A 25927-nucleotide genomic window follows, 5' to 3' on the forward strand; every position below is an offset into this window, starting at 1 on the left:
CCAATACCAAGTCAATGTGTGGGGGTACAGGTTAGTAATGAGGCTATATACAGGGGTTACCAATACCAAGTCAATGTGTGGGGGTACAGGTTAGTAATGAGGCTATATACAGGGGTTACCAATACCAAGTCAATGTGTGGGGGTACAGGTTAGTAATGAGGCTATATACAGGGGTTACCAATACCAAGTCAATGTGTGGGGGTACAGGTTAGTAATGAGGCTATATACAGGGGTTACCAATACCAAGTCAATGTGTGGGGGTACAGGTTAGTAATGAGGCTATATACAGGGGTTACCAATACCAAGTCAATGTGTGGGGGTACAGGTTAGTAATGAGGCTATATACAGGGGTTACCAATACCAAGTCAATGTGGGGGTACAGGTTAGTAATGAGGTACAGGTTAGTAATGAGGCTATATACAGGGGTTACCAATACCAAGTCAATGTGCGGGGTACAGGTTAGTAATGAGGCTATATACAGGGGTTACCAATACCAAGTCAATGTGTGGGGGTACAGGTTAGTAATGAGGCTATATACAGGGGTTACCAATACCAAGTCAATGTGTGGGGGTACAGGTTAGTAATGAGGCTATATACAGGGGTTACCAATACCAAGTCAATGTGTGGGGGTACAGGTTAGTAATGAGGCTATATACAGGGGTTACCAATACCAAGTCAATGTGTGGGGGTACAGGTTAGTAATGAGGCTATATACAGGGGTTACCAATACCAAGTCAATGTGTGGGGGTACAGGTTAGTAATGAGGCTATATACAGGGGTTACCAATACCAAGTCAATGTGTGGGGGTACAGGTTAGTAATGAGGCTATATACAGGGGTTACCAATACCAAGTCAATGTGTGGGGGTACAGGTTAGTAATGAGGCTATATACAGGAGGTACAGGGGGTACAGAGTCAATGTGTGGGGGTACAGGTTAGTAATGAGGCTATATACAGGGGTACCGGTACAGAGTCAATGTGTGGGGGTACAGGTTAGTAATGAGGCTATATACAGGGGTTACCAATACCAAGTCAATGTGTGGGGGTACAGGTTAGTAATGAGGCTATATACAGGGGTTACCGGTACAGAGTCAATGTGTGGGGGTACAGGTTAGTAATGAGGCTATATACAGGGGTTACCAATACCAAGTCAATGTGTGGGGGTACAGGTTAGTAATGAGGCTATATACAGGGGTTACCAATACCAAGTCAATGTGTGGGGGTACAGGTTAGTAATGAGGCTATATACAGGGGTTACCAATACCAAGTCAATGTGTGGGGGTACAGGTTAGTAATGAGGCTATATACAGGGGTTACCAATACCAAGTCAATGCGTGTGTGGGGGTACAGGTTAGTAATGAGGCTATATACAGGAGGTACCGGTACAGAGTCAATGTGCGGGGGTACAGGTTAGTAATGAGGCTATATACAGGGGGTACCGGTACAGAGTCAATGTGCGGGGGTACAGGTTAGAGATCATTTGTACATATAGGTAGGGTTAAAATGACTATGCATAGACAATAAACAGCGAGTAGCTGCAGTGTAAAAAATAAATGGGGGGGGGGGGTCAATGTTAATAGTCCGGTGGCCATTTGATTAATTGTTCAGCAGTCTTATGGTTTGGGGGTAGAAGCTGTTATGGAGCCTTTTGGTCCTAGACTTGGCGCTCCGGTACCGCTTGCCGTGAGGTAGCAGAGAAAACAGGAGTCTTTGGCCATTTTCTTTTAATACACTGGATATGCAGTGTGCTGTGGGTCAGAAACCTGAAAACAAGTAGTGCCGTAAATAACTGTCTTTCTCTGTGTGTGTGTGTGTGTGTGTGTGTGTGTGTGTGTGTGTGTGTGTGTGTGTGTGTGTGTGTGTGTGTGTGTGTGTGTGTGTGTGTGTGTGTGTGTGTGTGTGTGTGTGTGTGTGTGTGTGTGTGTGTGTGTGTGTGTGTGTGTGTGTGTCGACTGTAGACGGCCCAGCAAGAGGTGTCACTTACTGATCTGGGATCTGAGGCTGTGCAGTGTAGTGCTAAGATACTGGCTGAGTGTCTGGCCCTGAACAACAGCACTGGGGGTGAGTTGGAACACACACACACACACACACACACAGTCTACCTATTCGTCTTGTACCCAACTAACCCATTCAGTGCCATTCAAAATCCTATTTTCTCTAACCCCTAAACCTAAACCTAACCCGTACCCTTACCCTAACTCTAAACCTAACCTTAACTCTAACCCTAACCCGTACCCTAACCCGAAAACCTTAACCCTAACTCTAAACTTAACCCATACCCTTACACTAACCCGAAAACCTAACTTTAACTCTAAACCTAACCCGTACCCTAACCCGTACCCTAACCCTAACCCTAGCTCCTAACCCTTAACGTAATTCTAACTAGAAATAGCATTTGACCTTGTGGGGACTAACAAAATGTTCTCAGTTGGTCAAATTTTTGTTTGTTTGCTATTCTTGTGGGGACTTCTGGTCAACACAAGTATAGTTAAACACACACACACACACACACACACACACACACACACACACACACACACACACACACACACACACACACACACACACACACACACACACACACACACACACACACACACACACTAAAGTGCATTCGGAAAGTATTCAGACCCCTTGACTTTATCCACATTTTGTCACATTTCAGCCTTATTCTAAAATGGGTTCAATAGTTTTTTCCCCTCATCCATCGACACAGAATACCCCATAATAACGAAGCAAAAACAGGTTTTTAGAAAGTTTTGCATCATTGTCCTGTTGGAAGGTGAAGCTTCGCCCCAGTCTGATGTCCTGAGCGCTCTGGAGCAGGTTTTCATCAAGGATCTCTCTATACTTTACTCCGTTCATCTTTGCCTCAAACCTGACTAGTCTCCCTGCCGTTGAAAAAACATCACCACTACATGATGCCACCACCACCATGCTTCACCGTAGGGATGTTGCCAGGTTTCCTCCAGACGTGACGCTTGGCATTCAAGTTAAAGAGTTGAATCTTGGTTTCACCAGACCAGAGAATCTTATTTCTCATAGTCTGAGAGTCCTTTAGGTGCCTTTTGTCATACTCCAAGCTGGCTGTCATGTACCTTTTAGTGAGGAGTGTCTTCTGTCTGGCAACTTTGCCATAAAGTCCTGATTGGTGGAGTGCTGCAGAGATGGTTGTCCTTCTGGAAGGTTCTCCCACCTCTACAGAGGAACTCTGGAGCTCTGTCAGAGTAACCATCAGGATCTTAGTCACCTCCCTGACTAATGCACTTCTTCCCTGATTGCTCAGTTTGGCCGGGCGGACAGCTCTCGGAAGAGTCTTGGTGGTTCCAAACTTCTTCCATTTAAGAATGATGGAGCCCACTGTGTTCTTGGGGACCTTTAAAGCTGCGGACAATTCCTTCGACCTCATGACTTGTTGTTTTGCTCTGACATGCACAGTCATCTGTGGGATCTTATATAGACAGGTGTGTGCCTTTCCAAATCATGTCTAATCAATTGAATTTACCACAGGTGGACTCCGATCAAGTTGTAGAAACATCTTGAGGACAATCAATGGAAACAGGATGCAACTGAGCTAAATTTCGAGTCTCATAGCAAAGGGTCTAAATATTTATTAAAATAACGTATTTCTGTTTTAAATTTGTATACATTTGTAAACATTTAGAAAAACCTGTTTTCGCTTTATCACTATGGTGTATTGTGTGTAAATTGATGACTTTAAAAAAATATATTTTAGAATAAGGCTGTAACGTAACAAAATGTGGAAAGGGTTAAGGGGTTTAAATCTTTTCCGAATGCACTGCATTGTAGTAAACGTGACATGTCTCTGTCTCTCCTAGGTCTCCTGCTAACATCAGTGATGTGACAGACAGAATGGCCTTGTTGATAAATAACCTTCATAACACCAGCAGACGGATCCCACAGCCAGCCTTCCTGCTCCATAGCCGGCCCATTGGTGAGTGGTACTGCCAACTGATGCCCTAATAATTGTCCTTTTATGTGTCATTTCTCCTACATCACACTCTAGTACTTTCATGATCTCTTCCCTGTGTTATTAAGTCATAAAAACAACATTCAACAACAAGTCAAAAATGCTACATTAAAACCAACAATAACACAATGTTGTACTTTACAACTTTCTGAGCTGTTTTTTCTCACTTGAAAAATGTCTCAACCGCTGGATGAAAATAGTAGATATCAACTAAAGATGATCACATAAGTCATATATTGAACACTTCATCATAGACTCAAAGACACCCTAAACAGTGGGAAAACAGAGAACAGCATGAAATGTGGTACCTCAGTACATCACTTACATTGACTGTGCTGCCCCCTGTAGGCTCCAGTGAGCAGGTGCTGGAGGCCAAAGCGCAGGCTGCCATGGCCAACTCCTCCCTGCAGAGGGCACTGGAGCACCTGGAGGAGCTCAGGGTCAGACTGGAGGAGTCCAGCAAGGCAGTGGCCCAGGCCAAAACCAGCGTCTCCAACACAAACCAGCTGTTCTCTGACTCACACTCAACTGGTGGGGCTAACAAATACTTCTGACAACCAAATATGGTTCTAGATTATAGCTAGCAGCTTTGTCATGCCAGTGTTTTCTACAGTGTTTTTCACCTTTGCTTCCACCCTTTCCACAATAAATCTAGAATCCGGAGTTGAAACAATAACAAAGCAAAAACCTTGCCTCTATTTTGGTAAAAATGTGAAGGAGGGGGCTTGAGAAAGGTAACCACAGGACAAATTCATAGACAGAGATATGGATGCAAGGACTGACCGTCCATCATATACAGTGTTTGTTTACATTTATAAATGTTGTTTTACAAACATTGGAGTAAAACAAGCTGATAGTTAGCGATCTGATGGGGTGTGACAGTTGAACTATGCTCAGGAGGCATTTACAAGTTATATTCTTCAAGATGCAATGGTATATATATGGTATATATCATTTATAAGTCCAAAAATGTATGTAGCATCTAAGGACTCCAGCTTTCAACCACACCACATTAGAAGCCAAGTAGTGTCCCAAATACCTGTTTAATGTTAGTCAAATGTTATTACCATGTTATCATGACATATCAATTACAGGCTCATTTCTAGACATATTATGTGACTGACATAGATGAGTAAGATGACATTAGCATTACCTGTAATCTGTTGTCCCTCTTAGCCAGGACTGCTGAGTCTAAGCTGAATGAGGCAGAGAGTCGTACCGAGAGGCTGTATGACCGTCTTAAACCCCTGAAGACCCTGCGGGAAAACCTGAGCAGAAACCTGTCTGAGATCAGAGAGATGATCAACCAGGCCCGCAAACAGGCTGCCTCGGTTCGTCACTGCTGCTGGACTACACACACAGACTCAAAACACACACACACACACTGTACACCAGGGATCAGCAACTAGAGGAGCGGGTCTTGCATACATTTGAATGTCTCAGATTTCCAAAATTACAATCACGTGTCTCAGATTTCCAAAATTACAATCACGTGTCTCAGATTTACAAAATGACAATCACGTGTCTCAGATTTACAAAATTACAATCACGTGTCTCAGATTTACAAAATTACAATCACGTGTCTCAGATTTACAAAATTACAATCACGTGTCTCAGATTTACAAAATTACAATCACGTGTCTCAGTTTTCCAAAATTACAATCACGTGTCTCAGATTTACAAAATTATAATCACGTGTCTCAGATTTACAAAATTACAATCACGTGTCAAAATTACAATCAGTCTCAGATTTACAAAATTACAATCACGTGTCTCAGATTTACAAAATTACAATCACGTGTCTCAGATTTACAAAATTACAATCACGTGTCTCAGATTTACAAAATTACAATCACGTGTCTCAGATTTACAAAATTACAATCACGTGTCTCAGATTTACAAAATTACAATCACGTGTCCAACTATTTGATTTTTGCTCAGAAAACTTGGGGTGGCCAAATAGAACCACCATCCGCGGGCCGCCATTTGGGAACCCTGCTGCACACGGACCAACACACTCTGTCCTCAACTGACATACTAATATTGTCCTTTTCTCGCCGGTACAGATCAAGGTGTCAGTGCTGGCAGACAAAGACTGTGTGAGGGCCTACAAGCCTGAGATGTCCTCCAGTAACTTCAACACTCTAACTATGACCGTCAAGACCAGCGAGCCTGACAACCTGCTCTTCTATATGGGCAGCAGCTCCAGCGTGAGTCACCCACCGAAAGTACCTCGTAATGATTACCCATAAGTCTGTTTTAAACTAAAGTCTATATAATCTACATTCAACCAGAGAGTTATAAATAATCTATAAACTACCCTTCATAAACCCTTTATAATGTATGTCAATGCTACCGCTACTACTACATGATGCCATGTGTGTTATTTCATAGTTTTGATGTCTTCGCTATTGTTCTACAATGTAGAAAATAGTACAAATAAAGAACAACCCTTGAATGAGTAGGTTTGTCCCAACGTTTGACTGGTGCTGTATATCAGGTGGACTTCATGGCAGTGGAGATGCATCGCGGCAAGGTGGGGTTCTTGTGGGATGTGGGTTCAGGCCACGCCAAACTGGAGTACCCCGACATCCAGATCAACAACAACAAGTGGCATCGCATCAACGCCACACGCTTTGGGAGGCACGGCACGCTGTCAGTCCACCAGCTGGAGTCAGACCCCCTGCCCGCGGTCAAGACCACCTCACCACGCTCTGCTACGGTCCTGGATGTCAACAAGTTTACCCTCATATTTGTTGGTGGCCTGGGAGGCCAGATCAAGGTACAGTCACACCTGGCTGGGTCATTTTTCACTCAGACATGGTTCTAGCCACCACCTTGGGTCCCTGAGAGCTTGAACTGGTTCAATTCAAGTTACATCCATAACCGTGGGACAAATCACTATAAAAAAGATGTACTAGTCCGTTGTATTAGTGGACCGGTATAGCCCCCTCGACAAAACATTCTCAGCACCCTTACACCATTGGCGAAAGAATCGCTGCACCCTCGCCCCCAAACATCTTCCCACACCTATGGTTACATCACCAACACCTATCATTCTGTATTCTCCCCCAATAAAACTTTTAAAAAACATTCAAGTCGCTTGACACAAAATTACAAAGGACATGCAAAGCACTGAGATAATCTGAAACCATTCAATCTCTTTTACACAGAAGTCCTCCGCAGTGAAGATGACCCAGTTCAAGGGCTGTGTGGGGGAGGTGTCGCTCAACGAGAAGAACATCGGGCTGTGGAACTACGCCGAGAGGGAGGGCCAGTGTCGCGGCTGCTTCATGAGTCCGCAGACGGAGGAGACGTCCTTCCACTTTGATGGCAGTGGCTACTCGGTTGTAGAGAAACCCCTCCGCTCCACCTCCACCTCCATCGTACTGCTGTTCAAGACCCTCTCCCCCAACGGCCTGCTGCTCTACCTGGCCTCCAATGCCACGGTACGCCCCCTGCTGGCCCACAAACACACTACAACCACACTGAACAGTCTGTATTTGTTTTCTAGATATACATACTGTAGTGGAAAGCTATCGTCCTCTTCTGTGGCAAGTCAAATTACCTTCTGGGGACTATAAAGATTGACTGATGTATTTATTTGTTATTTCAGAGGGACTTCCTGTCCATTGAGCTGGTGGAGGGCCAAGTGCATCTAACCTTTGAACTTGGCTCTGGTCCTCTGACCCTCTCCTCCAACAAAGCCTATAACACTGGCAGCTGGTACAAGATCACCCTGCAGAGGAACAAACGCAAAGGTCATAGTTCATAGGTTATAGGCTAAGAGTTATATAGGGTATAGTCGGGCAACCACAATTTTCTGGGTCACAGTCGGCTTTTTTCAGCTGGAGCTTTATTGAGACTGTGTATATCCCTATTATTTTGTAGTGGTTGTCCTGGGAAAATGCCTATAGTATGTATGTAATGCAGACCTGGGTTCAAATACTATTTCAAATATCTCAATTACTTTCACATATATTCAAAGTAAGTATTCAGATATCTTTTATTAGAAAAGACAAGTAGGAAATACACGTGGAAAGTATTTGAAAATACTCAAATATACTGACTCAAATACACTCCCATCCATTTAACCCAGGTATTTGAAAATAGTATTTGAAATAAGTATTTGAAAATACACTATTTTGTTTTTACAAATAACGATTCAAATACTCAAATAAAAGCACATGTTTTAGGCACGGCTGTGTATTTGAAAATACTCAAATACACAGAAAAAAGTATTTTAAATAAGCAGATACTTCAATATACATGTATTTGAAACCAGGTCTGATGTAAAGTAAACTGTTGTATTTCTTTCCATCCTCCCAGCTTATATATCTGTGATGGCTGCAGACAACTCATCAGACAAAGAGATTATAGAGGCAGAGTCTCCTGGCTCCGCCTCTGATCTCAACCGTTCCGACCTGGACCCAATCTACATCGGGGGACTGCCCATGTCTCGACCTATCAGGTACTGGAAGTACTTTGGCGCATACTTCACCTACCTGCTAAATACTCCTAGTTGGTATGCAATTGTGTTGCTGTGATTCATATATTTGTGGTGTAGCTTCTTAAGGTTACTGTATGCTTCTCAGTCTAAACAGTTTGCATATATATTATCATAAAATCTATTGACGTTGTTGTTTATTTTGGTGTTGGGTAGCATTCAGCAGGGGATTTTTCGGCTGTTTGAGGACCTACATTTTTTTCTTGGGGCTTGTTGAGGTTCGGTAGCCAAAGTCTATGCCCCTTCGTCAGTGATTGGTCAACAGTAAGGATTCTTCAATGAAGTGTATGTTGTCATTCAATGACAAATGACTAGTTTTCATGCACATTTTCTCACTTGAGATATACTACACCAGACATCTTAGTTGAATGTAAGACCTCGGCAAAAATGTCAAAGTGAAATAAACATTTCTTGAGTTATCTTAGATTAATTCAGACTATTTTGAGGAAGTGTACTTGTTGCTACAGCGTGTCAAGAAGGACAAACAGTAATATTGCGGCTTTTAAGGGAGTGTGCAAGGCACAGACGTTCACATTGCCTAGCCAAGATCTGCTAGGATCAAAGCTAATATTTGGATGCCTTTAGCCTTCTGCATAATGTCAATATTTAGCTTAGTGTTTGAGTTGTTGTATTTAATTGTTTTTCTACATTAAGTAAATTAACATAAGGTAAATAGTGAATTGAAATCTCTTTGCAGGAGACAAGTAGTAGCACGGTCCTATGTGGGCTGCATCAAAAACATGGAGATCGCCCGCTCCAACTTTGACCTTCTCCGAGACTCCTATGGTGTCAAGAAAGGCTGTGTGTTAGAGGTAAGAAAGGCTGTGTGTTAGAGGTAAGAAAGGCTGTGTGTTAGACGTAAGAATGGCTGTGTGTTAGAGGTAAGAAAGGCTGTGTGTTAGAGGTAAGAAAGGCTGTGTGTTAGAGGTAAGAAAGGCTGTGTGTTAGAGGTAAGAAAGGCTGTGTGTTAGAGGTAAGAAAGGCTGTGTGTTAGAGGTAAGAATGGCTGTGTGTTAGACGTAAGAAAGCCTGTGTGTTAGACGTAAGAAAGGCTGTGTGTTAGAGACTAGAAAGGCTGTGTGTTAGAGACTAGAAAGGCTGTGTGTTAGAGACTAGAAAGGCTGTGTGTTAGAGACTAGAAAGGCTGTGTGTTAGAGGCTAGAAAGGCTGTGTGTCAGAGGTAAGAAAGGCTGTGTGTTAGAGACTAGAAAGGCTGTGTGTTAGAGACTAGAAAGGCTGTGTGTTAGAGGCTAGAAAGGCTGTGTGTCAGAGGTAAGAAAGGCTGTGTGTTAGAGGCTAGAGAACTGAAAGTAAAGAACCTTAATTTATATATTTCTTCCTTAATGGGCCTTATCCTCTCTAAACAAATGAAAGGGAGACAGGGGTATTGGGAAGAGTGAATAGTGACAGTGACAGTTGGGGCATTTGATTTTTGCTGTTGATTTTTGTAAAGAGGAAGGTGCCCAGCAGTACATGATGATGGCATATTGTTGCACAGAATAGAAAAAGCCTTCCCGTATTCCCTATGAGTAACAGCCTCACCCTTTAAACTGGTCATACTGTATACCCGTCGCAAGATGCACTGGTAGATGCTTATTATAAAACCCTCTTAGGCTTCACTCCCCCCTATCTGAGATACCTACTGCAGCCCTCATCCTCCACCCGTCACATTCTGTTAAACGTCCCCAAAGCACACACATCCCTGGGTCGCTCGTCTTTTCAGTTCGCTGCAACTTGCGACTGGAACAAGCAGCAACAAACACTCAAACTGGACAGTTTTATCTCAATCTCTTCATTCAAAGACTCAATCATGGACACTCTTACTAAGAGTTGTGGCTGCTTTGTGTGATGTATTGTTGTCTCTACCTTCTTGCCCTTTGTGCTGTTGTCTGTGCCCAATAATGTTTGTACCATGTTTTTGTGCTGCTACCATTTTGTGTTGCTACTATGCTGTGTTGTCACATGTTGTGTTGCTACTATGCTGTGTTGTCACATTTTGTGTTGCTACTATGCTGTGTTGTCATGTTGTGTTGCTACTATGCTGTGTTGTCATGTTGTGTTGCTACTATGCTGTGTTGTCACATGTTGTGTTGCTACTATGCTGTGTTGTCATGTTGTGTTGCTACTATGCTGTGTTGTCATATGTTGCTGTCTTGATATGTTGTTGTCTTAGGTCTGTCTTTATGTTGTGTCGTCTCTCTTTGTTACGACTTTCTTCTTCCTCTGACGAGGAGTATGAAATATCGGACCAATGTGCAGCGTGGTAAGTGTCCATAATATATTTATTAAACTGAACACAGAAAACAAGAGAAATAAATGAACACCGAAACAGTTCTGTATGGAAAACACAGACAGAGAAAACAACTACCCACAAATCAGTGGGAAAACAGGCTGCCTAAGTATGGTTCTCAATCAGAGACAACGATAAACAGCTGCCTCTGATTGGGAACCATACCAGGCCAAACACAGAAATACAAACATAGAATACAAAACATAGAATGCCAATCCCAACTCACGCCCTGACCAAACTAAAGCAGAGAAATAAAAAAGGAACTAACGTGACACTCTTGTTGTGATGTGTGTTCTGTCCTATATTTATATTGTATTTTTTTTTTTTATCCTATTTCCCCGTCCCTGCAGGAGGCCTTTTGCCTTTGGTAGACCGTCATTGTAAATAAGAATTTGTTCTTAACTGACTTGCCTAGTTAAATAAGATAAAAACTTGTGTGTTCCAGCCAATCCGCAGTGTGTCTGTACTGAGAGAGGGCTATGTGGAGCTGCCATCAATGTCTCTTGGCTCCCAGGGGGAGCTGCTGGCCTCCTTCTCCACCCGCAACCACACTGGCATCATCCTGGCAGGCTTCAGCAAGGCAGGCACCCGCAAACGCAGACAGGCACGCCAGGTAAGTGTGTATCAGTGGAGACTGGTGGAAGGAGTTATAGGAGGACGGGCTCATTGTAATGGAATGGAATAAATGGCACAGAGTCAAACGTGGTTTCCAGGTGTTTGATGTGATTGATACCGTTCCATTGATTCCATTGCAGCCAGAGTCCTCTTACAGCTCCTCCTACCAGTCTCCACTGGTGTGTATACCCATGTTTTTCACCATAGCAGGAGTAAAGAGAGCTTCATGGTGACTGTAGCATGATTTAGTTGGAGTTCTCTAACCAAGAAAATGACTTAAGATTAGAGCGTATATTGACAGCCTTCTCTGGGTTTCCAATCAGCCCATCCTGGCGGTCATGCTGGTGTCGGGGCACTTGGAGGTTCACGTCAACATGGTGGAGGGCGGGAGCATCCACAAGGTTGTGGTCAAATCACGCTCTGGGAGCTTCAGTGACGGACAGGAGCACTCTGTCATCCTACAGAGGAACAGGAAGTGAGTGGCACCAGGAAGAGGGACTGATTAAGCTGTAACACACATGATGATTTCATGCTGATGGATGGTTCTAAATGATAACATTCATTTGAAATGATCCTCCATTAGATCGTTGCATGCTGATGGATGGTTCTAAATGATAACATTCATTTGAAATGATCCTCCATCAGATCGTTGCATGCTGATGGATAGTTCTAAATGATAACATTCATTTGAAATGATCCTCCATCAGATCGTTGCATGCTGATGGATGGTTCTAAATGATAACATTCATTTGAAATGATCCTCCATTAGATCGTTGCATGCTGATGGATGGTTCTAAATGATAACATTCATTATTATTTGAAATGATCCTCCATCAGATCGTTGCATGCTGATGGATGGTTCTAAATGATAACATTCATTTGAATGATCCTCCATTAGATCGTTGCATGCTGATGGATGGTTCTAAATGATAACATTCATTTGAAATGATCCTCCATTAGATCGTTGCATGCTGATGGATGGTTCTAAATGATAACATTCATTTGAAATGATCCTCCATTAGATCGTTGCATGCTGATGGATGGTTCTAAATGATAACATTCATTATTATTTGAAATGATCCTCCATCAGATCGTTGCATGCTGATGGATGGTTCTAAATGATAACATTCATTTGAAATGATCCTCCATCAGATCGTTGCATGCTGATGGATGGTTCTAAATGATAACATTCATTTGAAATGATCCTCCATCAGATCGTTGCATGCTGATGGATGGTTCTAAATGATAACATTCATTTGAAATGATCCTCCATCAGATCGTTGCATGCTGATGTTATACATAGGCCTACACATGGTTGATAAAAGGGTGGATATATAACAATCAACTGCCATGGGATTAAAGTCACTTTGAAATGACCGTTGAACAGCAGTAAATATTGCATATGGTACCTTTTTAAGAATCATATATTCCAGTGTGGAATAATATACAGGAAGTCTTTTCCAAGGGGAAGAGCACTGCAGAGTTATTACTGACACAGTCCTCTGTGTGTGTGTCGTCTATCCAGGACGATGACTGTACTGGTGGATGAGGACCACCAGGAGACAGTGCGCCTGTCCTCGGAGAAGGCCTCTCTGACCTTCTCCTCTCTGTACATGGGTGGCCTCCCGCCAGAAGAGGGCGCCGGACTGCTACGAACCACTTCCTCCTTCTACGGCTGCATCAGGAACCTGGCCCTGGACGCCAAGTGAGTCACACGCCCAATACACTATGAAACCATGTTTAGTGCAATTTATATCAGAACCAAAGGACCCGTGAAAGTGTATGCCATTTGAAGGCAATGTTAGCTAAATGGTGTTGTGGTTTGCTAATGTGTTTTGACTTGAAAGACACATGAGTAGTTGTGGCGTGACTAGAGTCATTATGTTCTGGAGATTGATATGTTATACAATAGCAGGTAGATGGAACAACTAGATTTTCCCACAGGGAACTTCGGTGTGTTTATCTCGCTCCTACCTTTGATGTCAGGAGATGGGTTACTATGGATACCATCCAAGGCTCTGACCAGTGCTGTGTCCCTATAGGTTGTTGGACCTGTCAGCTGCAGTGAAGTACCACAATGTGGACATGGACAGCTGTCTATTGGAGGAGAGGCCTAAGAGGGTCCTACTACCTGATGACACTGACCTGGAGGCCGAGCCCACCCTGGACCCTTCCAGACCCCATCCACCACCGCCCACTCAGCTCAGCGCTCTCACCCCCGGCACGCTCACGGTAACACCCACTAAAATACACACAGCTCTTATTATTAGGATAAACAGCAGCTCTTCCACCTTCCAACAGGTCACCCTGTCGTCATCGATAGTTCCTCGACTTTTCCTTCATTGTTCTTTGGTCACTCTGTCTCTCTCCAGTGTGCATCGATGGACAACAGCACATCCCTCCCAGAGGCCAATCAGTTTGGCATCTCCAGACACAGTCATAAGGTCCTCAACATCAACCCCAACACAGTGAGGAGGAGGTCAGTACTAAGACCTGGCTCATTCAACTACCGTCTCCCTTCATCAACATCTCACAACTTATTTTTTCACAAACAGATCATATCCAGTGATATTTCAATGATTGTCACAATTCTATATGCAATATTCTATATGGTATAATTCTATATGCAATATTCTATATGGTATAATTCTATATGCAATATTCTATATGGTATAATTCTATATGCAATATTCTATATGGTATAATTCTATATGCAATATTCTATATGCAATATTCTATATGGTATAATTCTATATGCAATATTCTATATGGTATAATTCTATATGCTATAATTCTATATGGCATATTACAGATTCACACGTCTATGGTTCTATAGGCTTACATAGTGTTGGCCATTAGCTACATGTGTAAAACAGAGTCAAGCCAGCATTCCAGTACATTGAAGTGGCGTAGGAAGGTAAGATCCAGTATAGTGCATAGCAAAAAGCACTCTTAAGGCCTTAATCGTCGATTCCTTTTCTCTGAGCGTGAGTGCATATTGTATCTCTTCATTAAAGATAGGAATTTTAATTGCTGTCCCAGTAAGTATCTATAATTCACGAGGCACTCTGGCTCTGCTTGGAAACGAGCAGGTCTAATGTTACACATTCCCATTGACTTAGCTTGAAGTCTTTTTAAGTGCTCCACTGTAGCCTACATTATGTGTAATTGAGAGGAAGGCACAGTTCAATCAGCCCAGATCTGTTGTCTCCGTCTATAGCCTGGTCCCAGATCTGTTGTCTTCTTCTACAGCCTGGTCCCAGATCTGTTGTCTTCTTCTACAGCCTGGTCCCAGATCTGTTGTCTTCTTCTACAGCCTGGTTCCAGATCTGTTGTCTTCTTCTACAGCCTGGTCCCAGATCTGTTGTCTTCTTCTACAGCCTGGTCCCAGATCTGTTGTATCCATCGTTTGCCTGGTCCCAGATCTGTTGCCTCCTTCTATAGCCTGGTCCCAGATCTGTTGTCTCCTTCTACAGCCTGGTCCCAGATCTGTTGTCTTCTTCTACAGCCTGGTCCCAGATCTGTTGTCTTCTTCTACAGCCTGGTCCCAGATCTGTTGTATCCATCGTTTGCCTGGTCCCAGATCTGTTGCCTCCTTCTATAGCCTGGTCCCAGATCTGTTGTCTCCTTCTACAGCCTGGTCCCAGATCTGTAGTCTCCTTCTACAGCCTGGTCCCAGATCTGTAGTCTCCTTCTACAGCCTGGTCCCAGATCTGTTGTCTCCTTCTATAGCCTGGTCCCAGATCTGTAGTCTCCTTCTACAGCCTGGTCCCAGATCTGTAGTCTCCTTCTACAGCCTGGTCCCAGATCTGTTGTCTCCTTCTATAGCCTGGTCCCAGATCTGTAGTCTCCTTCTACAGCCTGGTCCCAGATCTGTAGTCTCCTTCTACAGCCTCGTCCCAGATCTGTAGTCTCCTTCTACAGCCTGGTCCCAGATCTGTAGTCTCCTTCTACAGCCTGGTCCCAGATCTGTAGTCTCCTTCTACAGCCTGGTCCCAGATCTGTTGTACAGCCTGGTCCCAGATCTTCTACAGCCTGGTCCCAGATCTGTAGTCTCCTTCTACAGCCTGGTCCCAGATCTGTTGTCTCCTTCTACAGCCTGGTCCCAGATCTGTAGTCTCCTTCTACAGCCTGGTCCCAGATCTGTAGTCTCCTTCTACAGCCTGGTCCCAGATCTGTTGTCTCCTTCTACAGCCTGGTCCCAGATCTGTTGTCTCCTTCTACAGCCTGGTCCCAGATCTGTAGTCTCCTTCTACAGCCTTGTCCCAGATCTGTAGTCTCCTTCTACAGCCTGGTCCCAGATCTGTAGCAGCCTGGTCCCAGATCTGTAGTCTCCTTCTACAGCCTGGTCCCAGATCTGTAGTCTCCTTCTACAGCCTGGTCCCAGATCTGTAGTCTCCTTCTACAGCCTGGTCCCAGATCTGTAGTCTCCTTCTACAGCCTGGTCCCAGATCTGTTGTCTCCTTCTATAGCCTGGTCCCAGATCTGTAGTCTCCTTCTACAGCCTGGTCCCAGATCTGTAGTCTCCTTCTACAGCCTGGTCCCAGATCTGTTGTCTCCTTCTATAGCCTGGTCCCAGATCTGTAGTCTCCTTCTACAGCCTGGTCCCAGATCTGTAGTCTCCTTCTACAGCCTGGTCCCAGATCTGTAGTCTCCTTCTACAGCCTGGTCCCAGATCTGTAGTCTCCTTCTACAGCCTGGTCCCAGATCTGTTGTCTCCTTCTACAGCCTGGTCCCAGATCTGTAGTCTCCTTCTACAGCCTGGTCCCAGATCTGTAGTCTCCTTCTACAGCCTGGTCCCAGATCTGTTGTCTCCTTCTACAGCCTGGTCCCAGATCTGTTGTCTTCTTCTACAGCCTGGTCTGTAGTCTCCTTCTACAGCCTGGTCCCAGATCTGTTGTCTCCTTCTACAGCCTGGTCCCAGATCTGTTGTCTTCTTCTACAGCCTGGTCTGTAGTCTCCTTCTACAGCCTGGTCCCAGATCTGTAGTCTCCTTCTACAGCCTGGTCCCAGATCTGTTGTCTCCTTCTACAGCCTGGTCCCAGATCTGTTGTCTCCTTCTATAGCCTGGTCCCAGATCTGTTGTCTCCTTCTACAGCCTGGTCCCAGATCTGTTGTCTCCTTCTACAGCCTGGTCCCAGATCTGTTGTCTCCTTCTATAGCCTGGTCCCAGATCTGTTGTCTCCTTCTATAGCCTGGTCCCAGATCTGTAGTCTCCTTCTATAGCCTGGTCCCAGATCTGTTGTCTTCTTCTACAGCCTGGTCCCAGATCTGTTGTCTCCTTCTACAGCCTGGTCCCAGATCTGTTGTCTCCTTCTACAGCCTGGTCCCAGATCTGTTGTCTCCTTCTACAGCCTGGTCCCAGATCTGTTGTCTTCTTCTACAGCCTGGTCCCAGATCTGTTGTCTCCTATTTATTTATTTCACCTTTATTTAACCAGGTAGGCAAGTTGAGAACACCTTTATTTAACCAGGTAGGCAAGTTGAGAACACCTTTATTTAACCAGGTAGGCTAGTTGAGAACAAGTTCTCATTTACAATTGCGACCTGGCCAAGATAAAGCAAAGCAGTTCAACACACAACGACACAGAGTTACACATGGAGTAAAACAAACATACAGTAGAAACAAGTCTATATACGATGTGAGCAAATGAGGTGAGATAAGGGAGGTAAAGGCAAATAAAGGCCATGGTGTAAAAGTAAATACAATATAGCAAGTAAAACACTGGACTGGTAGATTTGCAGTGGAAGAATGTGCAAAGTAGAAATAAAAATAATGGGGCGCAAAGGAGCTAAATTAATTAATTAATTAAATACAGTAGGGAAAGAGGTAGTTGTTTGGGCTAAATTATAGGTGGGCTATGTACAGGTGCAGTAATCTGTGAGCTGCTCTGACAGTTGGTGCTTAAAGCTAGTGAGGTAGATAAGTGTTTCCAGTTTCAGAGTTTTTGTAGTTCGTTCCAGTCATTGGCAGCAGAGAACTGGAAGGAGAGGCGGCCAAAGAAAGAATTGGTTTTGGGGGTAACCAGAGAGATATACCTGCTGCAGCGTGTGCTACAGGTGGGACATGCTATGGTGACCAGCGAGCTGAGATAAGGGGGGACTTTACCTAGCAGGGTCTTGTAGATGACATGGAGCCAGTGGGTTTGGCGACGAGTATGAAGCGAGGGCCAGCCAACGAGAGTGTACAGGTCGCAATGGTGGGTAGTATATGGGGCTTTGGTGAGAAAACGGATTGCACTGTGATAGACTGCATCCAATTTGTTGAGTAGGGTATTGGAGGCTATTTTGTAAATGACATCGCCAAAGTCGAGGATTGGTAGGATGGTCAGTTTTACAAGGGTATGTTTGGCAGCATGAGTGAAGGATGCTTTGTTGTGAAATAGGAAGCCAATTCTAGATTTAACTTTGGATTGGAGATGTTTGATATGGGTCTGGCCTGGTCCCAGATCTGTTGTCTCCTTCTATAGCCTGGTCCCAGATCTGTAGTCTCCTCTTACAGCCTGGTCCCAGATCGGTTGTCTCCTCTTACAGCCTGGTCCCAGATCGGTTGCCAACTCCTATGGTCATTGTCATGCCAAACATGCTGTGCTATACAGCACGCAAAGATCTGGGACCAGGCTGTAGAAGGAGACAACAGATCTGGGACCAGGCTATAGAAGGAGACTACAGATCTGGGACCAGGCTGTAGAAGGAGACTACAGATCTGGGACCAGGCTATAGAAGGAGACAACAGATCTGGGACCAGGCTGTAGAAGGAGACAACAGAACTGGGACCAGGCTGTAGAAGGAGACAACAGATCTGGGACCAGGCTATAGAAGGAGGCAACAGATCTGGGACCAGGCTGTAGAAGGAGACTACAGATCTGGGACCAGGCTATAGAAGGAGACAACAGATCTGGGACCAGGCTATAGAAGGAGACAACAGATCTGGGACCAGGCTGTAGAAGGAGACAACAGAACTGGGACCAGGCTATAGAAGGAGACAACAGATCTGGGACCAGGCTGTAGAAGGAGACTACAGATCTGGGACCAGGCTGTAGAAGGAGACAACAGAACTGGGACCAGGCTATAGAAGGAGACAACAGATCTGGGACCAGGCTGTAGAAGGAGACTACAGATCTGGGACCAGGCTGTAGAAGGAGACAACAGAACTGGGACCAGGCTATAGAAGGAGACAACAGATCTGGGACCAGGCTGTAGAAGGAGACTACAGATCTGGGACCAGGCTGTAGAAGGAGACAACAGATCTGGGACCAGGCTGTAGAAGGAGACTACAGATCTGGGACCAGGCTGTAGAAGGAGACAACAGATCTGGGACCAGGCTATAGAAGGAGACTACAGATCTGGGACCAGGCTGTAGAAGGAGACAACAGAACTGGGACCAGGCTATAGAAGGAGACAACAGATCTGGGACCAGGCTGTAGAAGGAGACTACAGATCTGGGACCAGGCTGTAGAAGGAGACAACAGATCTGGGACCAGGCTGTAGAAGGAGACTACAGATCTGGGACCAGGCTAGGTTTTTGGTTGGTGGATTTATTCAACAAGGATTAGGATTATTATGAGATGGTCAATACAATACAAATTGTCATATCCACTTCGTCTTGCCTATATAGAAGTCTAACAAGCCTTTAACAAACATCTTTATCTCACAGCAAATCATGGATAACTCCGAATAGCCTCATCAGTGGCTGAAACGCTTCATATGTCTTCTCCTTTCTCTCCCTGACAGTTTCTCTCTGGAGCTGTCTGTGCGTACCTTTGCCCAGAGTGGTTTGATCTACTACATGGCTCATGCCAACCAGATGGACTACGCCACTCTGCAGCTGCTAGGGGGTCGTCTGTTCTTCACCTGTGACAAGGGCAGTGGCCCCGCCACCGCCTCCTTCCCTGTGCCGGTCAACGACGGCCAGTGGCACACAGTTAGTGACCACACCCTTCTGGGCCAAAAGTGATAGCAGATTGCAGTGTTTGTTTGGGTCAAATTGCATTTTGGTCGATTCAGGGGATGCATGACAAAACTGCAACAATTCAAGATAGTTTGAAATCATGACTGAAAGCAGTGATATTACCAGGTAGGTTGTCAGGACTCGACTCTCCCCAACCCTGTAACGTGTGTGTGTGTGTGTGTGCAGGTGAAGACTGACTTCAATAAGAAGAGTGTGGTAATCAGTGTAGACAGCCAGGCGTCAGCTCCAGTGCTGGCTAAAGGCAACACTCTGGATGTAGAGAACAAGCTGTACCTGGGAGGACTGCCCCATACCTACACCGCCAAGAAGATAGGCAACGTATGTCACACTACACCACATTCTTTATTCTTAAGACTGCATTATTGCTTGAGTAAGCATTTGAATGTATTCGGAGCATGTGACAAATACCATTTGATTTTCTATTCATGCCGAAATTGTTTTTCTGATTATTGTTTCGGTCTTGAAAGCAGGTGGTACATTTCCTGCCGAGTAAATGTTTATCCATAACCCCAAATGTGAATATTTATATTCCCTCATCCAGGTGACCCACAGCTTGGCGGGCTGCATCCAGAAGGTGATCCTGAACAGCGTTGAACTTGACACCCAGAGTCCAGTGTCTGAACACTTGACTGCTCACTGTTTCACTGCAGCCCAGGACGGGACCTTCTTCAGTGGGAGCGGATATGCTGCTCTGAGTGAGTCTACCACCATTACATGCCGCACTTTAAGGCAAATACTCAGGTAAACAAGACATTGTTTTAGATTCAAATGCCAACTATATGTAAAAGAAAATATGTCCCTAAACGTCAGGAAAATCCAACATGGTAATCATTTCTGTTCCATTTTCAACCGGAATAATGCTTAGGAAGATACCAACAAGCTCAGTACATAGATGACCGTGTTTTAGAACACGTATGTGAGTGTCTACGGGACGTGTGTCAAATCAAATCAAATTGTATTTGTCACATACACATGGTTAGCAGATGTTAATGAGAGTGTAGCGAAATGCTTGTGCTTCTAGTTCCGACAATGCAGTGATATCCAACAAGTAATCTAACAATTCCAAAACTACTGTCTTATACACAGTGTAAGGGGATAAAGAATATGTACATAAGGATATATGAATGAGTGATGGTACAGAGCAGCATACAGTAGATGGTATCGAGTACAGTATATACATATGAGATGAGTATGTAGACAAAGTAAACAAAGTGGCATAGTTAAAGTGGCTAGTGATACATGTATTACATAAGGATGCAGTCGATGATGTAGAGTACAGTATATACGTATGCATATGAGATGAATAATGTAGGGTAAGTAACATTATATAAGGTAGCATTGTTTAAAGTGGCTAGTGATATATTTACATCATTTCCCATCAATTCCCATTATTAAAGTGGCTGGAGTTGGGTCAGTGTCAATGACAGTGTGTTGGCAGCAGCCACTCAATGTTAGTGGTGGCTGTTTAACAGTCTGATGGCCTTGAGATAGAAGCTGTTTTTCAGTCTCTCGGTCCCAGCTTTGATGCACCTGTACTGACCTCGCCTTCTGGATGATAGCGGGGTGAACAGGCAGTGGTTCGGGTGGTTGATGTCCTTGATGATCTTTATGGCCTTCCTGTAACATCGGGTGGTGTAGGTGTCCTGGAGGGCAGGTAGTTTGCCCCCGGTGATGCGTTGTGCAGTCCTCACTACCCTCTGGAGAGCCTTACGGTTGAGGGCGGAGCAGTTGCCGTACCAGGCTGTGATACAGCCCGCCAGGATGCTCTCAATTGTGCATCTGTAGAAGTTTGTGAGTGCTTTTGGTGACAAGCCGAATTTCTTCAGCCTCCTGAGGTTGAAGAGGCGCTGCTGCGCCTTCTTCACGACGCTGTCAGTGTGAGTGGACCAATTCAGTTTGTCTGTGATGTGTATGCCGAGGAACTTAAAACTAGCTACCCTCTCCACTACTGTTCCATCGATGTGGATAGGGGGGTGTTCCCTCTGCTGTTTCCTGAAGTCCATAATCATCTCCTTAGTTTTGTTGACGTTGAGTGTGAGGTTATTTTCCTGACACCACACTCCGAGGGCCCTCACCTCCTCCCTGTAGGCCGTCTCGTCGTTGTTGGTAATCAAGCCTACCACTGTTGTGTCGTCCGCAAACTTGATGATTGAGTTGGAGGCGTGCGTGGCCACGCAGTCGTGGGTGAACAGGGAGTACAGGAGAGGGCTCAGAATGCACCCTTGTGGGGCCCCCGTGTTGAGGATCAGCGGGGAGGAGATGTTGTTGCCTACCCTCACCACCTGGGGGCGGCCCGTCAGGAAGTCCAGTGCCCAGTTGCACAGGGCGGGTCGAGACCCAGGTTCTCGAGCTTGATGACGAGCTTGGAGGGTACTATGGTGTTGAATGCCGAGCTGTAGTCGATGAACAGCATTCTCACATAGGTATTCCTCTTGTCCAGGTGGGTTAGGGCAGTGTGTAGTGTGGTTGACATTGCATCGTCTGTGGACCTATTTGGGCGGTAAGCAAATTGGAGTGGGTCTAGGGTGTCAGGTAGGGTGGAGGTGATATGGTCCTTGACTAGTCTCTCAAAGCACTTCATGTGACTGCATGACAGTGGTATGACGTGGTATGTCCCTTGCAGTGAAAGAGGGGTACCAGGTGGGCTCAGAAGTGACAGTGGTATGAAGTGGTTTGTCCCTTGCAGTGAAAGAGGGGTACCAGGTGGGCTCAGAAGTGACAGTGGTATGACGTGGTTTATCCCTTGCAGTGAAAGAGGGGTACCAGGTGGGCTCAGAAGTGACAGTGGTATGAAGTGGTTTGTCCCTTGCAGTGAGAGAGGGGTACAAGGTGGGCTCAGAAGTGACAGTGGTATGAAGTGGTTTGTCCCTTGCAGTGAAAGAGGGGTACCAGGTGGGCTCAGAAGTGACAGTGGTATGAAGTGGTTTGTCCCTTGCAGTGAAAGAGGGGTACAAGGTGGGTTCAGACGTGACGGTGGCGCTGGAGTTCCGCAGCACGGCGCCTGACGGGGTCCTCCTGGGGGTCAGCAGCGCCAAGGTGGACGCCATCGGCCTGGAGCTTGCCAGCGGACAGGCGGTGTTCCACGTGAACAACGGCGCCGGGCGGGTGTCGGCCACGTCGCGGCTGGGCCGGTGGCTGTGTGACGGCCGCTGGCACACCCTGCTGGCCAAGAAGACCAAGAACGCTCTTAGTCTGAGCGTGGACGGGGTCACGGTGCTCACTGACAACCCCCACCCCCAGTCTACCTCCGCTGAGACGAAGGACCCAATCTACGTGGGAGGCTTCCCTGGTATGCCCCTCTCTAAAAGAAAACCTTCAGTCTCTGTCCAGAAACAACCCCTAGACCCTAAAATCTAGAAACTTCACTTAACTGGGCCTTTGTCACCACTTTGCTTTGTCGTTGATCAATTCCAGTGTAAATTAATATATTGACCTCAGTCTTTCTTTCACAGTTGGAGTGAAACAGAACTGCCTGACTTCCAGATCGTCATTCCGTGGTTGTATGCGTAACATCCGCCTGATCAAGGGCCACGTGATCGACATCCTGGACTTCAGTACCGCATTCACCCTCCAGGGAGTGTCTCCACACTCCTGCCCCGCCACATAATCTCACCATGATAATACCACAACCATGCCAAACCATATCTAATGCTATGACCCTAAAAAAAAAAAACTGACCAATGAAATTACTGTGTACTTTTGACTCCCCCAAATGAATTTGACAGTAGAATGTCTTATGTTCTAGAAAATGTATATTTGTTAATAAAATAAGTAAGCCATCTGCATTCTGTCAGTGCAAGTAGTTTTATGTCTAGACATACCTGATCTGTTGGCTCCAGTATAGGGCTGCCCACATACCTACGTATTAAACCGGCCATAACACATCAAACCCTTTATGCTTTTGCCATGACTGTCAGTCTGCATTCTCCCCCAGGAGTACTAATCAGAAGAATGTTTGAATACAGTTTGAATGCTATTTCTGAGGAGAAACTGAACTGAAAACTATTTGTTCACAATGCAGCTCAGGCAAGATATGATTCTGAGGTGAGAAGGAAATGTTTTACTTTACTTTATATTCCATTGTTACTCAGTGTCAGTGAAACATTGTGCCACTTGGCCAAAAATGTCGTGGTCAAATAAAAGAAAAGCAAATAAAACAATAAAAACGTGCAAAATTCAGTATTCTATATACAGACAATACACACATTGTAGTAGGTCTATGGTACAAATTAATCTTTCACACAATTATTTTACACACAATGGCTTTGGAAGGATAAATTAAATAATCCTGAGCAGAACGATGTTTTGAATGCATTTTCTACAGGTTCATTTTGGGACCACAGAATACTTGTAACAACAAAAGGCTGACAATCATGGCACAGGCAAACACTGAACTACAGTAACAGCACAGCACAGCAGAAGTAGAGAGAGGTTGGTTTGACTAATACGTACATGAGCTGCAAGTAAACAGTCGCAAGTTCAAATGCTGCAAGCAGGCTACGATTAGCCTGGTTAGACTAGACTGAATTTACTATGGTTTGAAGTGAAACCAGGTTGGAAGCCAGGCTAGGCTAACACTGCTGGTCGTTCCACAAAGAGTGCTTTTAATATGCTAAGTAGAAATCGAGCACCAATAAGGCATTTTAAAAGCCTGTTATATTCAATTAAGTGCCCTTTAATATAGACCACATGAAGAATCCAATAAGTATTTTAATAGTGCCAAAATTCAGCAACTCTGAATGTCAACTCTGACTTCTAGAAAGACTTTAACCCCCTTAACCCCAAAATGTCTCCCAGGTTTTCACCATCATTGTAAAGTCCTAGTTGTTTTATTTCTCTGAAAAAGTCATTTCTGAAGATTTATTTAACGTGATGAGTGATTCATTTACATCTGTCCCTCATTTTAAGGTCAACCCTGTTACGTGAACTGAACTCGTTTTAACATGGCGAAACTATTCCTTTATAAATGTCTTTTTCAAAAGAAACATTGAACATTTACTAGTCAAACCCCCATGGTGTAAAAGCAGGCGAGTTGGTTCTCCTCTCTTTGTTTTTACCATGTTCTGGTGTTTTGTGATGGAAAAGTGCGTGGGGGTCGAACATAACGTAATTTTTAAACAATAATTAAAAAAAAAAAACATTTTGAAGCTTACTTTCAAATTTCTCACAAGGGGATTTATGTCTGTTTTAAGATGAAATCATCAACCCTGTTACAGTCAGCCATGTCACTTTATTTGGCACTTAATAGGAACTTATTTTTTTTATTTTACCTTGATGGGAAAACAGTTTTTAAAATTAAGTTTAACATGTGCTCTTTATGACAGAATGTTCAAATTAGGTGAAATCAATATTTTTGACTTAAGTTACACTTCTCAAAAGGCACAAAGTTGGTGGAACGACCCAGAACAAAGTGGAGAGAGGTTGGTTGGGCTAATACATACATACATACATACTGTACATACATGCCCTGAAAGTAAACATTATTCACAAGTTCAAACACTGTAAGCAGACAAAGACTAGCCTGGTTAAAACAGACTGAACACTGTGGTTTGAAGTGAAACAAAGTCAAATCAGTTTGGAAGCATGTCAGGCAAACTGCTATGAAGTTTCTGATGTGGGGCTGTGTTTCAATACTCTGACACAGCTTCCTCTCCTCATCACCTTTCCATCATGACCACTGACAGGTGAACGGACTGGATAAGCTTTCACTAAATTGTTATCACCTGCCTAGTCCTGATCAGAGACCATGAAAAGGAAGTTGTTTCAACGTTGGAGATGGAAACAATGTCTGTATTCAGTATAAGATCATCCCATCTCCGCTTGTTCCTTCCCATCATGCACATGTTCTGAATCTCCTCACTCCCAATGGTTTTGCAATCAACATGCTGCAATTAAAAAAATGACATGTATTATGTGTGACAATACTTAAAAACAGGATCAATTAGTGGTATAAATATAGAAAATATATGTTAACTGGGTCTTGCATGAAGTGGTAAACATTATTTGATTATCAGACCCATCCTTGTCTGTTACTGTGTCCATGGCCTCTGTAGTGGGTGAAACTTGCTGCGTACATATTTGGCATCAAACAATTCAAATGTCCAGAAATAGTATGTTGTTGGTCACGTGCGTGGCACGTCTTCACAAAGCTGTCCCTCCTCCAAATACTTCCATACAGAACCCGGATTTTCAGAGTACAGTGGTTCCGTCCTTTTTTTTGTAATTTGTTTAAAAGAAAGGTTTAATCCCACAAAACAGGAACATCTATCCTTCAGCAGGAGAATGTACCTCTTCATAGTCCTTTTTAAGTGCTGTCTCTCTTTTTAGTAGTCTGTAGTTGGGGATGAAACCTCAATTCAACCAGGCCTCCATGCATGGTCAGTTCACCAGGATGACCTCAAGAGAGCAGCAGTTCAGTCTGCTTGTGCTCTGTGTTTGAGTGAGTGAAATCCTCAGTTCTCATGTGGTTGTGGGTTTTAAGACCCATTCGCAGTGGGGATTAACGTGGTACACGTCTAGAAGGTGAGTCTCAGGGTCCAAGCTACGTTCACCTG

The 25927-nt window shown here is 44.4% G+C and overlaps 2 protein-coding genes across 4 annotated transcripts in view; one reads left to right on the forward strand and one right to left on the reverse strand.

The window, feature by feature from the left end:
• Positions 1 to 23154, forward strand: part of LOC123990421 (laminin subunit alpha-1-like) — a 91934-nt gene extending 68780 nt beyond the window's left edge. The window contains exons 38-56 of the mRNA XM_046290969.1: positions 1958 to 2060; positions 4339 to 4521; positions 5167 to 5321; positions 6057 to 6200; positions 6491 to 6772; positions 7164 to 7439; positions 7607 to 7751; positions 8320 to 8461; positions 9195 to 9309; positions 11233 to 11400; positions 11726 to 11877; positions 12928 to 13107; positions 13445 to 13634; positions 13775 to 13881; positions 19136 to 19325; positions 19539 to 19691; positions 19915 to 20068; positions 22312 to 22662; positions 22826 to 23154. Coding sequence (XP_046146925.1) covers positions 1958 to 2060; positions 4339 to 4521; positions 5167 to 5321; positions 6057 to 6200; positions 6491 to 6772; positions 7164 to 7439; positions 7607 to 7751; positions 8320 to 8461; positions 9195 to 9309; positions 11233 to 11400; positions 11726 to 11877; positions 12928 to 13107; positions 13445 to 13634; positions 13775 to 13881; positions 19136 to 19325; positions 19539 to 19691; positions 19915 to 20068; positions 22312 to 22662; positions 22826 to 22980 — 3345 coding nt within the window. The 3' untranslated portion in view covers positions 22981 to 23154. The remainder of the gene's footprint in view (positions 1 to 1957; positions 2061 to 4338; positions 4522 to 5166; positions 5322 to 6056; positions 6201 to 6490; positions 6773 to 7163; positions 7440 to 7606; positions 7752 to 8319; positions 8462 to 9194; positions 9310 to 11232; positions 11401 to 11725; positions 11878 to 12927; positions 13108 to 13444; positions 13635 to 13774; positions 13882 to 19135; positions 19326 to 19538; positions 19692 to 19914; positions 20069 to 22311; positions 22663 to 22825) is intronic.
• Positions 23155 to 23304: 150 nt separating this feature from the next.
• The window catches only part of LOC123991378 (rho GTPase-activating protein 18-like), a 45125-nt gene continuing 42502 nt past the window's right edge, over positions 23305 to 25927 (reverse strand). For 2 of the 3 annotated variants that reach the window (XM_046292912.1, XM_046292913.1), the window contains exon 15: positions 23305 to 25924. In XM_046292912.1, coding sequence (XP_046148868.1) covers positions 25833 to 25924 — 92 coding nt within the window. In that variant the 3' untranslated portion in view covers positions 23305 to 25832. The remainder of the gene's footprint in view (positions 25925 to 25927) is intronic. The other variant, XR_006830788.1, reaches the window with a different exon arrangement.

Source organism: Oncorhynchus gorbuscha, linkage group LG12, assembly GCF_021184085.1.
Source record: "Oncorhynchus gorbuscha isolate QuinsamMale2020 ecotype Even-year linkage group LG12, OgorEven_v1.0, whole genome shotgun sequence".
NCBI classification, from domain to species: domain Eukaryota; kingdom Metazoa; phylum Chordata; class Actinopteri; order Salmoniformes; family Salmonidae; genus Oncorhynchus; species Oncorhynchus gorbuscha.